General features: G+C 39.5%; 2 protein-coding genes across 2 annotated transcripts; both read right to left on the bottom strand.

Moving 5' to 3' along the window:
- Nucleotides 1-813: 813 nt before the first annotated feature.
- and1 (actinodin1) lies at nt 814-6,835 on the bottom strand. The gene is made up of 5 exons (XM_088914761.1): nt 6,812-6,835; nt 5,466-5,558; nt 3,563-3,607; nt 2,678-2,832; nt 814-2,304 (listed from the first exon to the last, which is right to left on the bottom strand). Exons 2-5 carry the CDS (start codon nt 5,536-5,538, stop codon nt 814-816), a joined length of 1,764 nt encoding a protein of 587 aa, XP_088770887.1. The 5' UTR covers nt 5,539-5,558; nt 6,812-6,835.
- Nucleotides 6,836-8,239: 1,404 nt separating this feature from the next.
- cops9 (COP9 signalosome subunit 9) lies at nt 8,240-12,381 on the bottom strand. Its single transcript, XM_088912960.1, has 3 exons — nt 12,195-12,381; nt 11,710-11,782; nt 8,240-8,481 (listed from the first exon to the last, which is right to left on the bottom strand). The coding sequence occupies exons 1-3, from the start codon at nt 12,255-12,257 to the stop codon at nt 8,444-8,446; spliced, it is 174 nt and encodes a 57-aa protein (XP_088769086.1). The 5' UTR covers nt 12,258-12,381; the 3' UTR covers nt 8,240-8,443.
- Between the last annotated feature and the right edge of the window lie 674 nt (nt 12,382-13,055).

Raw genomic sequence — 13,055 nt, 5'->3', positions numbered from 1 at the left:
AATGATTAGCAATTGTGCAGTGCCCATTTTTATTAACCAATTAGGGCTAGGAAGTTACAGCTGAGGTGGGGAATAGTTAGCCAGCCATCCCCACCTAAAAGTGTGTTTAATGCTAGACGCTTGCTCCTCTTCTCTATGATTCCTGTTGCTTGCACACATTGAGAATCAGAAAATAGAGGAGGAAATTCACCTCACTGCTGTCTCATTCTGGGGACGATCCTAACAACTTCACATGATAAAAGTTGACTAAGTTGCATAGAAATGGTCTTGCAATAAAATGAAAATGACATGTCATCTTGTTTTATTCAAAGCCTTTTATTTGTAACATCAAAAAATCTCACATCGTGTAAAAGGGGTTGAGGTTGTAAATGCAAATTTCAGGAAAATGAAATTTATTAAATATTCCCGAAGAGAAGTACCCACACAATACAAATGGAAAACGAATTAGAAAGAAAGCTCAGTAAAGAAAGCAATGTACATATTCAAGTACACTGCACATTATATCAAGATAGTTCAAAGGCTCTTAACTATGGACTTAGTTTTTAATGGAAACACAAACAAATAGATTTCAGAAGAACATTGCAGGCTGTGATACACATTGGCAATGTTCACCACAAGGGTAGCTACCCATATTATGCAGTAACTCCACAGCATCAGACAATCGAGCAAATTCACAAATTCAGAAGCATTGTCTAATCCCAATCAGGTGCTCTTACACTGCTAGAACATTGCACTTTCCAATGTTTGCTTTGTTTTGCAGATGGCATGGCTCACCAATCTGGCTTGTTCTATGCTTTTCTTGTTTGGTTGTTTTTATTTTTTCTTGTACTCCCCAGCGCTGTCATGGCTCGATGACTCGTAGTGGCCGTGCGACTCATCATATCTAGGATACTGGTCCTCGTACCCTTTCTGGGCCTCTTCGTACCTGGGGTCATGGTGATCTTGCCCTTCGTACCCGGCGTATGGATTGTAGGGATCTTCCTGCCTGTCCTGATAAGGGTCATATTGTTGCTGCTCATAGCTCGGCTGTGGCTCCTCTTCTTTGTGCTCATCAGCTGCTTGTCTCTCTTGGTGTGGTGCATCCTGGGCAGGCTTGGCCCCACTCCTGCGAAGGCGGCAGTTGTGGTCGTACTCGGGGTCGCAGTCAGGGTCAGGCTCAATCACCCCTTCTCTGTAACCAGCAGGATTGTGCTCAGGGTGGTAGGTCTCAGGGGCCCTTGGTTGTTGTGGGCTGGGCTTCCGGCAGGAGGGATCATAAGGATGGCAGTCGGTGTTTGGGCTCTCATTCATCGACCGTCTGGGGTTGTTTGCACTGTAGTAGAGTGGGCAGCTGGGGTCATAGGGATCACAGTCTTGCATGGTGCTGGCAGCGCTCGCACGGGAGGAACTCGAGCTGTGCACTGGGTAGCACTCTTCATCATAGTACATGTAGCAGTCATAGCCCTCTTTCGTCTTGCCCTTGATCCTGGGGTAGTGCCGAGGGTCATGGTGTGCCTCGGTTTGCACAGCACTGGGGCTCTGGAGGCAGTAAGGATCGTATCGAGGGTCGCAGCCATTGCTGGGTGCTGGCTCATCCTTAGGCCTATACTCCTGCCTGCAGCTGGGGTCATAGTAGGGGTCGCATTCTGGTTTGGGGGGCACAACCATCCTGGTAGCTGTCAGGGGGTTACAGTTTTCATCAAAGAGGGGATTGCAGCGATTTAGCTGGGAGGGCATCTGAAGCCCCTGGGCTCGTTCTGGAGTACAGTAGGGGTCATACTCTGGGTCACAGTTTGGGTACTGGTGATAGACTTCTGCCTTCTTTTTCTTTTGCATGCAGTAGGGGTCTTTCTCTGGGTCACATCCAAGATATGCATAGGATGGAGCAGACACAGTGGGCACCACAGTCTTGTACCCATAGGCAGCTCGTAGGTGATACTGCAAGCATTCGATATCAGAGGGGTTGCAGATCCGCAGCAGCTCAGCTTTTTGCTGGGCAGACAGCAATGGCTGGGGGGCTGGAACATAGTAGTAGTAGCCCATAGGCGTGGACTTGTATGGTGCAGGGAACATTACAGGGGCTCGAGAGGCCTGGCAGTTGGGATCTCTGTATGGGTCACACCCCTTAGTTGGGGCGGGCTTTGGTACCTCAGGTTTGGGTTTGGGCTTGCTGGTGAGCTCAGAAATACACTCTGGGTCGTCAGAATTGGCACAGGCCTTGTACACCTCTGACAGGTGGCGGAGATAGAGGTCATAAGAACGGCGGCCCTCCGCCCGGTTCTTGTTCTGCAAGTACTGGAGGTAGACACGATCCAGCTCATTAATCTGAGAAAGCAAAGCAAGCGTTAGGACTTCCATCGATGTCTACAACCCATAAAGGCATCAATTAACCCCTGTCCTTGCCTACCATTGAATGAAGTTCTGTATACTGAGCTTAGTAAAGACTTACAGTTATCAGTATTAAATTTAGAGGATATTCAAAAACCTTGTGATTCCTTCTGTGTTATTGAGTTTTGAAGAGTATGTTTGTAGGTAAATTACTTAAGGTACATATGAAGGTCCTCTTTTGCCTCTTTCCATTTTATTTGAATGAGTCAAATAAGGAACAACTTTTCATATGTTGTGCACATGAGGTCAAAGTAATACTTCCTTGGCAGGGGGGAAAGGAGCTATAGACTGACATGGAAACTATACTCACTCCCTCCTGGTTTCCATTGTCCGTGAAGTATTTGTACCAGCCCCAGAAATCAGCGTGCTGTTTATACCAGCTGATATTTCGTCTGGAGCGAACCAGCTTTTTGAGAAAGCCAGAGGTTTGAGCATTTTCCTCACTCGCTGTCTCTTTGTCCCCCGCTGTCACAAAAGAAGAGATTTTTAAAATAATTTACTTGATTAACTTTGCCATTCTCTTCTATGTATTGAAGAGTATCTGGCTTTCTAAATCCATTTTTTACATCTTTTAATATTGCATGTCTGACTGAACGAAAGATGGAATACCATTTTATATACAGTACATTTTGAAAAATAATACTCTATTCAAAGTACTAAGCAAAAGGATAGTATGAAAAGCCATCATAAAACTTTTTTTTCTAAGCTCTTTCTTCCAAGAGTTTAGAATTTAGAATTTTTCTAGGTCTTGCTTTATAGTTGTTCTCCTGAACTGCATTATGATGCAGGGTTTCCGTTCCAAAACGTGAGAAACACTTCAAAAGATAATACAAAATTAAATATGAATAAAATAATTGGAATGAATACAAACTAAATGGTATACGACAGCCAAAACAGCCTTTGAATTTGTACAGCTCTACATTTACTGAAGTGTGCAATTACAAAATTTTGGAGTTAAGAAATGATCAACATCCATAGACCAAAAACATTGCAAGGTTGTATGTTAAGACAACTTCTTCATATCGGAGGAGTGTAAAATAAAAGGAGGTTCGTAAAACGATGTTCTAGATAAACTGGGTTGGGAAATTTTTGGCCTCAACAGCTTATGACACTGTGTGATAACAGCAACTGAAATAATTGTTACAACTCTTAATGGCACTTGGAATGGAAGGAATTCCAGACAAGCTATATTTACCATCCCCCTTGAGGCGCTGTCCTACTGGACTGGCCACCAGCAAGTCTGCGAAGAGAAAGAAAATCACACTGTAAGAAACAAACAGATGGTGTGTGTGTTTCAAATGAGCAAAATGTTTGCCTGTTAATCACCCCTCCTAGCACACAGCAGGATTTTTCCGCACTGGAATAATACCAGTAGTGTCACGTGGATTAATCTTCAAACGATACGCACTACAGTGCTTTGAACATGACCAGCAGGGATTGCATGTTACTGTGCCTAACTGGAGAAACACCTATAAAACTACAAACACAGGGCAATGTGCCCAAAGGCAGCTCCCATTAAGAATACCTTGTAAAAAGGTGGCAGGGGGTGTGCTTCTGCACACAGCACAGCATTTTCCATCATTTAGTCCCACCATTGGCTGACTGCAGGGGTTTATGGCATAAGGAAAAGATTGCAAGCCAGCAGTTGAGCTTTAATGTTAGTTTTTACATTATTCTAAACCCATCTGTGAGAACAGATCCTCCCTTTCAAAAAAATTATTGCATGTTGAGTATATCCGTCATGCTACTTTTTACAAGTAGGAAAGGCATGTGGGTCCAATATTACAAAAAAACAAATAGGAAAGCAGACCCTTCTTGCTGGCAAGCAATTCCTTTCATCTTTTTAATTAAAGAGGACGAAGAAGCCCTGGTGGACAATAAAATGATACTAGATATTTTCTACTTTTTTGCACATAATTGGTTTATACTTTCTTTTCTAGATTCGTGTGTGCTAGGATTAACATTTTATCAGTTACGTTGATAGTGCCGCCATTTCCCATCCCCTCCTTCACACTTAACTTATCACACGAAAGGTTTCATATCTAACTGTAGTCACTATCACTCAGGTAATCAATGGCACTGGATATCCCTGGAATGTGCTCTGAAATAAAGGCGGATTTCCTGAAGTTCTCACAACAGGGACAATGCAGCTATCCTGCTCTCCATCATTCTGCACTACAGCTCTTGTTCATGCCTGAAAGTACAATTATCCTTCATAGTTAAAACCAACTAAAGAAATTAAGAACCAAATTCTACGATGATTAAGAAGACTTTTTCCCTATTGTAATAAGTTCAGTCATTAATAGCATATTGGTTTTACATCTGTATTGTTAAGTGACATTTGCTTCTGGAAAGACACATATCAGAAGTGAGTGGCATCAAAGGAAAAGAAGGGTGTTATGCTTATTCTGCTCAGTCAATACATAAACTGTGAGAGTAACAGAAAATGTAATCACCCATTACTGTCAAAGGCACACCAGAGTGGTGTATTTGAGCAACAAAATATGACCTTTACTGTTTATGAACGTTTTATTTTCATCTTATAAGATTTAGGTGAATATGTAAACTTTTAAAATATGTGGAATTAAAATGTTAGAGTAAAACTTTATATCAGTTTGTTTTTTAAAACTGTTCAGTGACATCTGTGGTTGTTTATTTTGGAGTTGTGTAGCATGAGTGAAAGGGATATAACCAGCAAGATTCACTTTATATTTAAACCACTTCAGTGACCTTTTGCGTTTTCCTTGGAAGACTTTCCTCTGTTTACTCGGTTTCTAGTGAGAAACACATTCTTATCTTGCACAGTTCCGGCATAGCTGTTCTGTACTGGGTGGCATGGTGCATAGAGCTGCATGCAGGTAGATTAAGGGTCCTGGGTTCGACTGTACCGGGGTGGGGTTTCTTACTCCCCGTGTCTGTGTGGCCCAAAGACAGGCTGGTCTCCCTGTGTGTGTGTGTGTGCGTGCACCCTGCACATAACCAACATCCCAACAGGGGTGAGGACCCACGCCGCACCCATTGCCCGCCAGGCGAAGCTCTGTCTCGCAGTGAGCGGGTATTGTGGAGCTTTTTTTTTATCGTTAACTTATCGGACTCACCAGGCAGTAATGCAGTTGCCAGCAGCACTCCAGCGAAGACGCAGGAAAAGGCTTTACTTCCTAAACACGCCATGATCTCCGCTCTTCCGAATTCTAAAGACAGCAACGTTTTGAAAAAAAAAAAGTAGCAGTTTTGCCCCGATTGTGAATATAAATGCGAGTGAGTTAAATTCTTTGTAACATATGCAACAAAAGAACATTGGAGCCATCATGCTGAAAAAACAGCCCCTTTTCCCATCAGTGAACCTATCAAATTATCAATTTTAATCATCTTGGTGGTATACAACTAAGAAGAAGCGTTTAATAACGTATTACATTTAAATCTTTCGAGTACACTGGAAGGCGCTCTCCTTTCAGCACCTCATAGCTGGAACACAGCACACAATGTCCTGAATCCTTAAACCTTTTCTGTAAAAACACTACCGTCGCCATTAAAAATGAATGGACTCCTCATAGAAAGTAGTCATAAAATCTAAAAGTGATCTTATAAATGTTAAAATTAAAGGTTTGAGCATTATATTACGTTTTAGATTTCTATGAGCTTTCTAGCATCCTGTTTAGGCACTTGAAAGGCATCTTATAACATCAAAGCATGAATGTCTTTTTATGTTTTCTATATTTTATGGGAAGTGCTATAGAACAAAATCCTTATTTATTTATTTTAACATGAATCCCATGTAGGACATTTAAGAAGCATGCCCTGTTTGGGATACAAGTTACAACCTCAGAAGGCAGTTCTCAGCACTAATGTACATCCCATGCCTACTGGTCATGGCTGAAACTAGGAGACCCATGTTTAACATTGTTCTCTACACTCATTTTTTCTGTACCTGTAAAGCCAATGCAGTAGTAGCCCAAAACAGAATGGAATATTTTACTGTGCAAAGGTGATATATTTGCAGATGTTAAAAGAAACCGATCCATTAAAGCTGTTTTTGGAAACCTGTTTTGTTTGAAACATCAGAGAAGAACTGAAAAATTACTTGCTTTCAGTTCTTCACAACAGGTGGTCATACTTCAATCCCAGCATTACACTCATTATCAAAATAAGTACCAGTGGCAGTGCTTCCTTTCTGTTCAGATTGACAGATCTAACTAAAACTTGACAAAAGCACAATGTCTATTAATGGATTCATAAACTCTTAAACTGTCATAGTCACAGTAGTTGCAGTAAGAAGATTGTTCCTAGGCGAACAAAATGGAAATGTCTATACCGGGTTGTGAACATTTTATCCATACCTTTCAAAGACATTTGCGTATTCAAAACAGAAATGTAAGGACAGGCTAAACATACACTCGATAGTATTTTGCACAATACAATGGAGGTCAATAAAATACTGGCTTACCTGCGAAAAGGGGAAATGGATACTTGTCTCCTTGCAGATGAAGGAAGAAAACCTTTGAAGAGCCAGTGGCCCTCAAGGTTCAGCTCTAAGGTGTTGCAAATTAAGCACTAGGCGCCAATGTGCTTCCCTCAGACCTTCTGTGTCAGAACCAAAGAGGGGAACATCTTAAATGGCACCTCGTTAATTAAAACCAAAAGGCGCATCACATGGCAAGCTCATGCTGCTAGCCGAAAGGAGATTGGCTCCTGCCATCACATTCATCTGACCAATGAGGTCCTGTAATTAGGCAACCAAGCTCAGGGGGGACAAAAAGAAAGAAATCATAAAACCGCAGCTTTTGGGGATTAATAGGCTGTAATTTACAATTGCCACGTTCTATACAGAGCTGGAACCAGAACTGCAAAAATGTGCCACATAAGCGGTTTTGATATTGGTCACCTTCCCTGCAAGGGATACTTAAAACTTAAATACATGCTACCTCCTGCAAAAACAACTTTCCTTCAAAAACACAAGTTTCTGAAACAAGTTTTGACAAAGTAACACCTGCAGGTCTCACCGAAGGAATTTTGTTACCCAGCAGCAAAGACACTTTCAGATTGCAGAGTCTGTGTGTTTACAGCCCACGATTGGGGAAAAAAAACAAGCAATTCATCTAAAGGGAAAAGATAATGTCCTCCCTGTGTATTTAACTGTAAAGCAGTGATTGCTATAATGAAATTTCACGTTTCTTGTTTAATATGGAATTAAACATTAATTCTTGGAATATGGGAGTACCAGATTATTTTTGAATGAAAGCTCCTTAATGACAAAAACAAGACTTTTATGTCAAAGCCCTGTATATAAAAAACATTTCATTATGAACGTTATTGATAGATGTTTTAATGTGAGGCCCGAAACATGAGCTTTTTATCTCTGATCTTTAAAATTTTTTTATACACTTCAAATATTCTGGATCATTTTCATTTTACAATGTTAAATCTATTTTCCTTTAGCTGCTTTGTGATATATGGCTGTCCGATTCCTCCTTAAAAGTTCAGTACAAAAAATTAATAATTGATTTCTAGGATACCAAAATAGCACATGTAAATAGAGTATATGAACAAATAAAGGACTAACAATATTATCTTCCTCCTTTACAATATATATACCTTTATAAAAATGTTAGATATGCAATTCATGTCAAAATATGAATTAATCATCCACCATCTGTTATATCGAACTGTATGTCTCCTCTGAATACAGCATTCTGGAGCTACATGTATAATTAGAAACAAAGTTCAGCACCTTTACAGGTGTTCTGAAAGACACATACCCTGCAATCTAAGTTTGAAACAGTTTTAGACAAGAAAAAGATAGACTTATAATTTTAGCATAAAATGTGGAATGCTAGAGATTTTTAGAATTTTCCAACACCTGGCAAAGATAAAATGGACTTTTTTTCAGTAGTTTATTGAAACAAAATACAGAGGGAAGACAAACACAATCCAGCGCTCTGCTGAGAAGAACAGATAGTATCCTCAGCTCAGTCAGCAGGAGACCTTACACAAATTCAAACTCCACTCGCATAATTATTACAAACATGAACAACTGTTTAGTAGTATTTACAAAGGTCTTCATCGTACAGAAGCTTCATCACTGGATATCATCATCATCAAAGAGGTCTTCAAAATCTGTTAAAACAAAGAATGAAGGAACTTAAACTACTAAATAAAAGAGTCTGGAATCATTTTTTTTTCTCCGATATGCAGAAACCTGGTCAAACAGAACGCTAATTGTACAAGCTCGTGGCTTGCTGCAGTGAAATCTGACAGTCACAACAGTGCTGGGATTTCAGGACATGGACATACATACTGTATTTTACAAGATCTTCTGCATAGATCACGTCCCAAACTATAAAATTAAAAGTATACTCTTTACACACATTTTAAATAATTAAAGCAAAAACTAAACTAGGTAGGAAGCTGAATCAGGATTCTATTAAACTCAGAGTTGGACCCCGCAGAGAAAGCCTGTGTACGGCTTGTGCAGGCCACGTTGTCGACTGCTTGGATAGAACCCCACAGTTAAGTCAAGACTCCTACAGCAGGACACATGTTCAGCTTTGCGAGCTACTTTAGAAGGATAAATTGGTGCAAAACTAGGAGACATGCTGAGCTCGTGTCTAATAAATGCTTGTTAAATGTTTTACAGCTGATTCTTTTCCTTAACACTTTCAGAATCAGTTTCCCTTCTAGGTCATCATCTCTTAAAAAACGTAAGTTAACTCTGGAAAAATGTTTTGCTTTCTTTTTGATTAAGAAATGGTGAAATTCTAAAAAAACATCCTTGCTTTTAAACACTACATAATGTGTATTTACAGTATATACTGTCTTAATTAGTGGAGTAGAACATATAAGATATTCATTCATTTGCATTACATTATATATATGAAACTGAAAAATTGTCTTTTTAATGGGTCATAAACAGCAATACTGCAGTTGTTAAGAACAGGACTAAAGAGTCAAAACAGAAGAAAACATTAGACTGATGAGACCCCAAATTTAAACACAGAATACAAAAATATATTTATAATGAAACAGAAGGAAATACCACAGTCTAACACACCATAACTAACCTAAATAATGAAAAACACACTTCTAGAAATTGTAACTGTGGTTAATACCAACAGTTCAAAACACTGCACAGAAGTCATCACAATGTAATGTGTGTGACACATGGGAACTACATTTTCCCTAAATTAATCCCTTTTATGTTCTTTCGCTCCAGGACAGGGATCACACTACATTATAAAATTCTCCTCACTTTGTAAAAGAAGGAGAAAAAAACATCAATGCCTCTAATGTTGCAGATGCCTGCTGATCCAAAGCTAGCAGAAACATGTAATTGTGAAGTTCCGGCTTTATCAGGGGAAGCCCAATAGTAACACAGGTAGCAGCTGCAAAATTAAACACTGGTAACTGATCTAATTTTATATTAGCACCTTGCTCTGGTGAAACCCTGTAATGAAACTGAGTAGAAGGACCAGTATTTGAGTGAAGAGGGACTCATTGTATATTAACCTGCCCCGACTACAGTAGCACTGCTACAATGTAGATCCCAACATACTGTATTTGGGTTCGGAAGTGTACTACAGTTAGTGAGAATAAATGCCCTAAAATTTGTAGATTTCTCTGCAGCCAAACAAAGTTCACCAGGTTCATGAGTGCAGGGCTGTTACCCAGATTCCTGTGGTCAGCTGACAGGGACAGCTTCAATACTGACTTTACTCCAAGGGTTAAAACATACAGATCTAGCTTAAACAACAGTAACACCTGGAAGCTTGTGTTACTGTTTTGTAATTTTACTATATTTGCTGTTCATGTAATTGTGTAGGCCTAGACATACAGATTTTTATAATCATGAGAACATGTCGTGTTGCTACAGTTCCATACACAACATCTGCCAAGGGACAGCACCATTATACTGAACCATAAAATCATTAAAGGGGAACTGCAGTCCTAATTTCCCTGACCGGTTACTAAACCTCAGTAACAAAATTAAATAATGGAAAGCATCGCAAAAATGTACAAATTCTGAAGCACAAAATCGTGACCTTTGTGAAAATACTGGATACCCACTGTGTTCTCATAAACCCCTAGTCTCACCAAGGGCGAGAGCGAGAGTTTGTGTGAAATGTTAGGTGAAGTGGCCCTTCCTGCTCACTAGTCACCATAATTTGGTGGAGTACAGGTTGTGCAGAAGACATTTCACAGCAGAAATGCTCCAACATGAAACATGCAGAGATAACATGTAAGTTGTATTGTGATGTAAAGGAGGTTTTACACGTTACTGTGTGCATTTTACTTTCATTGTGGTTTGAAATGCAGTCACCAATTCCAATTCTACCACTGAAATATAATAGTAATATAATTATAGCTTTGCTGTTCCCCTTTAAGAAACGGTGGAACATGTTCTTGCAACCAAATAAAAAAAGGAACCCATTTTTTCCAAGCACTAATTCTCATTTACTGTGTAGGATGTCTCCTCTTTAATATCACACCATGATACACCATATTGCCAAAATTATTTAAGTGTATATTTTCCCTGGAAATGTACTCTCTACATTTTGGTGCACTTGCCCCCATACTTCAGAGCTTCTCCACACTGAAATAGTAAATTGGGGTTGTTCTACTACTCTAAGGTATGTACACCATTCCAGCAGCAACTTTTATAAAAAAAAAATGCAAGATCATAATTTCACAAATAATGATTCAATAAATGAACGCTAGATGAATGCTAAAATGAATGGCAGCTACCTACAGCATCATTACACTGCTGAGGGTCAGTGGTACAGTAGATACTGTAGCATTGCTGTCTTGTAGCGCTGAGGCCCTGGGTTCTACTCCTGATGTGCTACAGTATATACTTGGAGTGTGTTTGTGTGGATTTCCCCTGGGTGCTCCTGTTTCCTCTCACAGTCCAAAGATTTGCTGGTAAGTTAACTGGCTTCTGGGAAAATTGGCCCTGGTGTGAATGTGTGAGTTTTTGTGTCTGTGTGTGCCCTGTGATAGACTGCCATCCCGTCCACTGTGTCCAGCGTCAACCCCAGCCAACTTCTGGCTGGTGAGGATCAATCTGTAAAAGTAAACTGCTCTCTCAAAGCTTTTCGAGGTTAGTTGCCTTTGATTCTTGTAAACCTGTTTGAGAAAATGATCTACATAAATGCATTTCTTTCAAATAAAAAAATAAAATATTGGTAATAGATCATGGAAAAAATGTTAAAAGTGTTACTCTCTGGCATAACAAGGAAGAGGAAGATTTTAAAAAACAACATTTGTTGCCAGTTATTTTCTTATATCCAATAATATGTGGGTAAAGGGTTATACAGGGATTGTGAAAAGACCATTGCAGGGCCTCACCGTTGAAGAAGTCAGCGTGAACAGCTTTCTCGTTGGCTGCCAAATCCATTAAAAGTCCTGTGCTTCCCCCTGCCTGTGGAAGTCAGAAGTATACAATTTCAATTTAATTGCTGTCGTGTACCATTCGTCTGTAAGCATGGAAACGAAATGAACTCAAATTATCTGTGAATCAAATTCAATCAAAATATGAATTCAAGTTGACATATAATAACCGATATACCTATTTTCTTATGCAAATAATAATAATAATTAAATAATTTTAAAAACCTGATACATTACTGTCTCGGTCATATCAACCCCTCGGTTATCTAGTTCCTAGTGTCAAGATTTCACAAATATAAGCACCCCGTCCTTAAGTTACGCATAGCTTTTTTGAAATACAAATTTAAAAACGGTACTTTATGATACTAATACAAGACAGTAACAGCATGCCCGAATCCATCAAAGTATTTAATGCGTATTAATAAAATAATTAAAAATTGAACCTCGTCAAGATCGACGTAGGGTCCAGCTCCTTCAGGGAACATCTCATCTACAGCAGGCTTCATTGTGATCAATTATTTTCCCGGGGACGTTTTCTCTGGAAATAACACAAATAAACACTGCCGAAACTTATCTTCTAAAGCAGTCCTTCCGTTTGTAACACCGAAATGTCTCCCTCTAGAAACAAATGGCAGTTGGCGACTAACAAGACTTAGGCGATGCAAAACCGTTCCGTTATTTTACAATCTGACCAACTGTGAGGTTCATCAGGATCCACAGGCTTCATTACTGGATATTATGCGGGAGGCCATTAAACTAGGATAACCTTCAACATATAAAAACAATGTAAGAAAAAAATGTTCCGCAGTGTATGAAAGACACGTTTGTATTTCCACATTTAAACAAACAGAAAAGATCCAACAAAGCTTACTTAGCTATGAGCTGCATGACTATAAAGAAAAAAAAAGTGTTGTGTCAATAGTTGCACATACTGTACAGTGCAACCATTATAATTTAAAAATAAATATGACTTTACCCAAGGTTGGACGATTTCCTTTTCGGGGGGGGGGGGGGTGTTATAGAATCAAGCAATATAATTGGGGTATGGCAAATCAGTTTTTAATTTTAAAAAATCATGGAAGAAACTAAACTAGTTCAAAGAGCTAGACTCTGCTGAGTCGTCGATATTTTTTCCCTCTTGCAGAGAACAGAAAATGAGCTGAAAGAGATCTGCACACGAACAGGGCTACATAGCAGCAAGCATGAACTACATCGTATAATGTATGTGAACATAATTGTTTAAGTTTTCTCACTTTACGAACGTGTGTAGACATGACGTGCGTGTAATGTGCTACGTAGATCTG

Source organism: Atractosteus spatula, chromosome 4 (assembly GCF_055471065.1).
Source record: "Atractosteus spatula isolate fAtrSpa1 chromosome 4, fAtrSpa1.hap1, whole genome shotgun sequence".
Classification (NCBI taxonomy): Eukaryota; Metazoa; Chordata; class Actinopteri; order Semionotiformes; family Lepisosteidae; genus Atractosteus; species Atractosteus spatula.
The sequence above is the reverse complement of the archived record's forward strand: the minus strand, read 5'-3'. Positions and strand labels throughout refer to the sequence as shown.

What these genes read in the sequence shown, in the direction of transcription:
- and1 (XM_088914761.1), bottom strand. Translation starts at nt 5,538, where the DNA reads ATGGCGTGTTTAGGAAGTAAAGCCTTTTCCTGCGTCTTCGCTGGAGTG. An exon ending in ACAGCGCCTCAAGGGGGATG is followed by an intron (nt 2,833 to 3,562) that starts GTAAATATAGCT and finishes CTTTTGTGACAG; the next exon opens with CGGGGGACAAAGAGACAGCG. An exon ending in ACAATGGAAACCAGGAGGGA is followed by an intron (nt 2,305 to 2,677) that starts GTGAGTATAGTT and finishes TTGCTTTCTCAG; the next exon opens with ATTAATGAGCTGGATCGTGT.
- cops9 (XM_088912960.1), bottom strand. Translation starts at nt 12,257, where the DNA reads ATGAAGCCTGCTGTAGATGAGATGTTCCCTGAAGGAGCTGGACCCTAC. An exon ending in CCTACGTCGATCTTGACGAG is followed by an intron (nt 11,783 to 12,194) that starts GTTCAATTTTTA and finishes TGACTTCCACAG; the next exon opens with GCAGGGGGAAGCACAGGACT. An exon ending in TCACGCTGACTTCTTCAACG is followed by an intron (nt 8,482 to 11,709) that starts GTGAGGCCCTGC and finishes TTGTTTTAACAG; the next exon opens with ATTTTGAAGACCTCTTTGAT.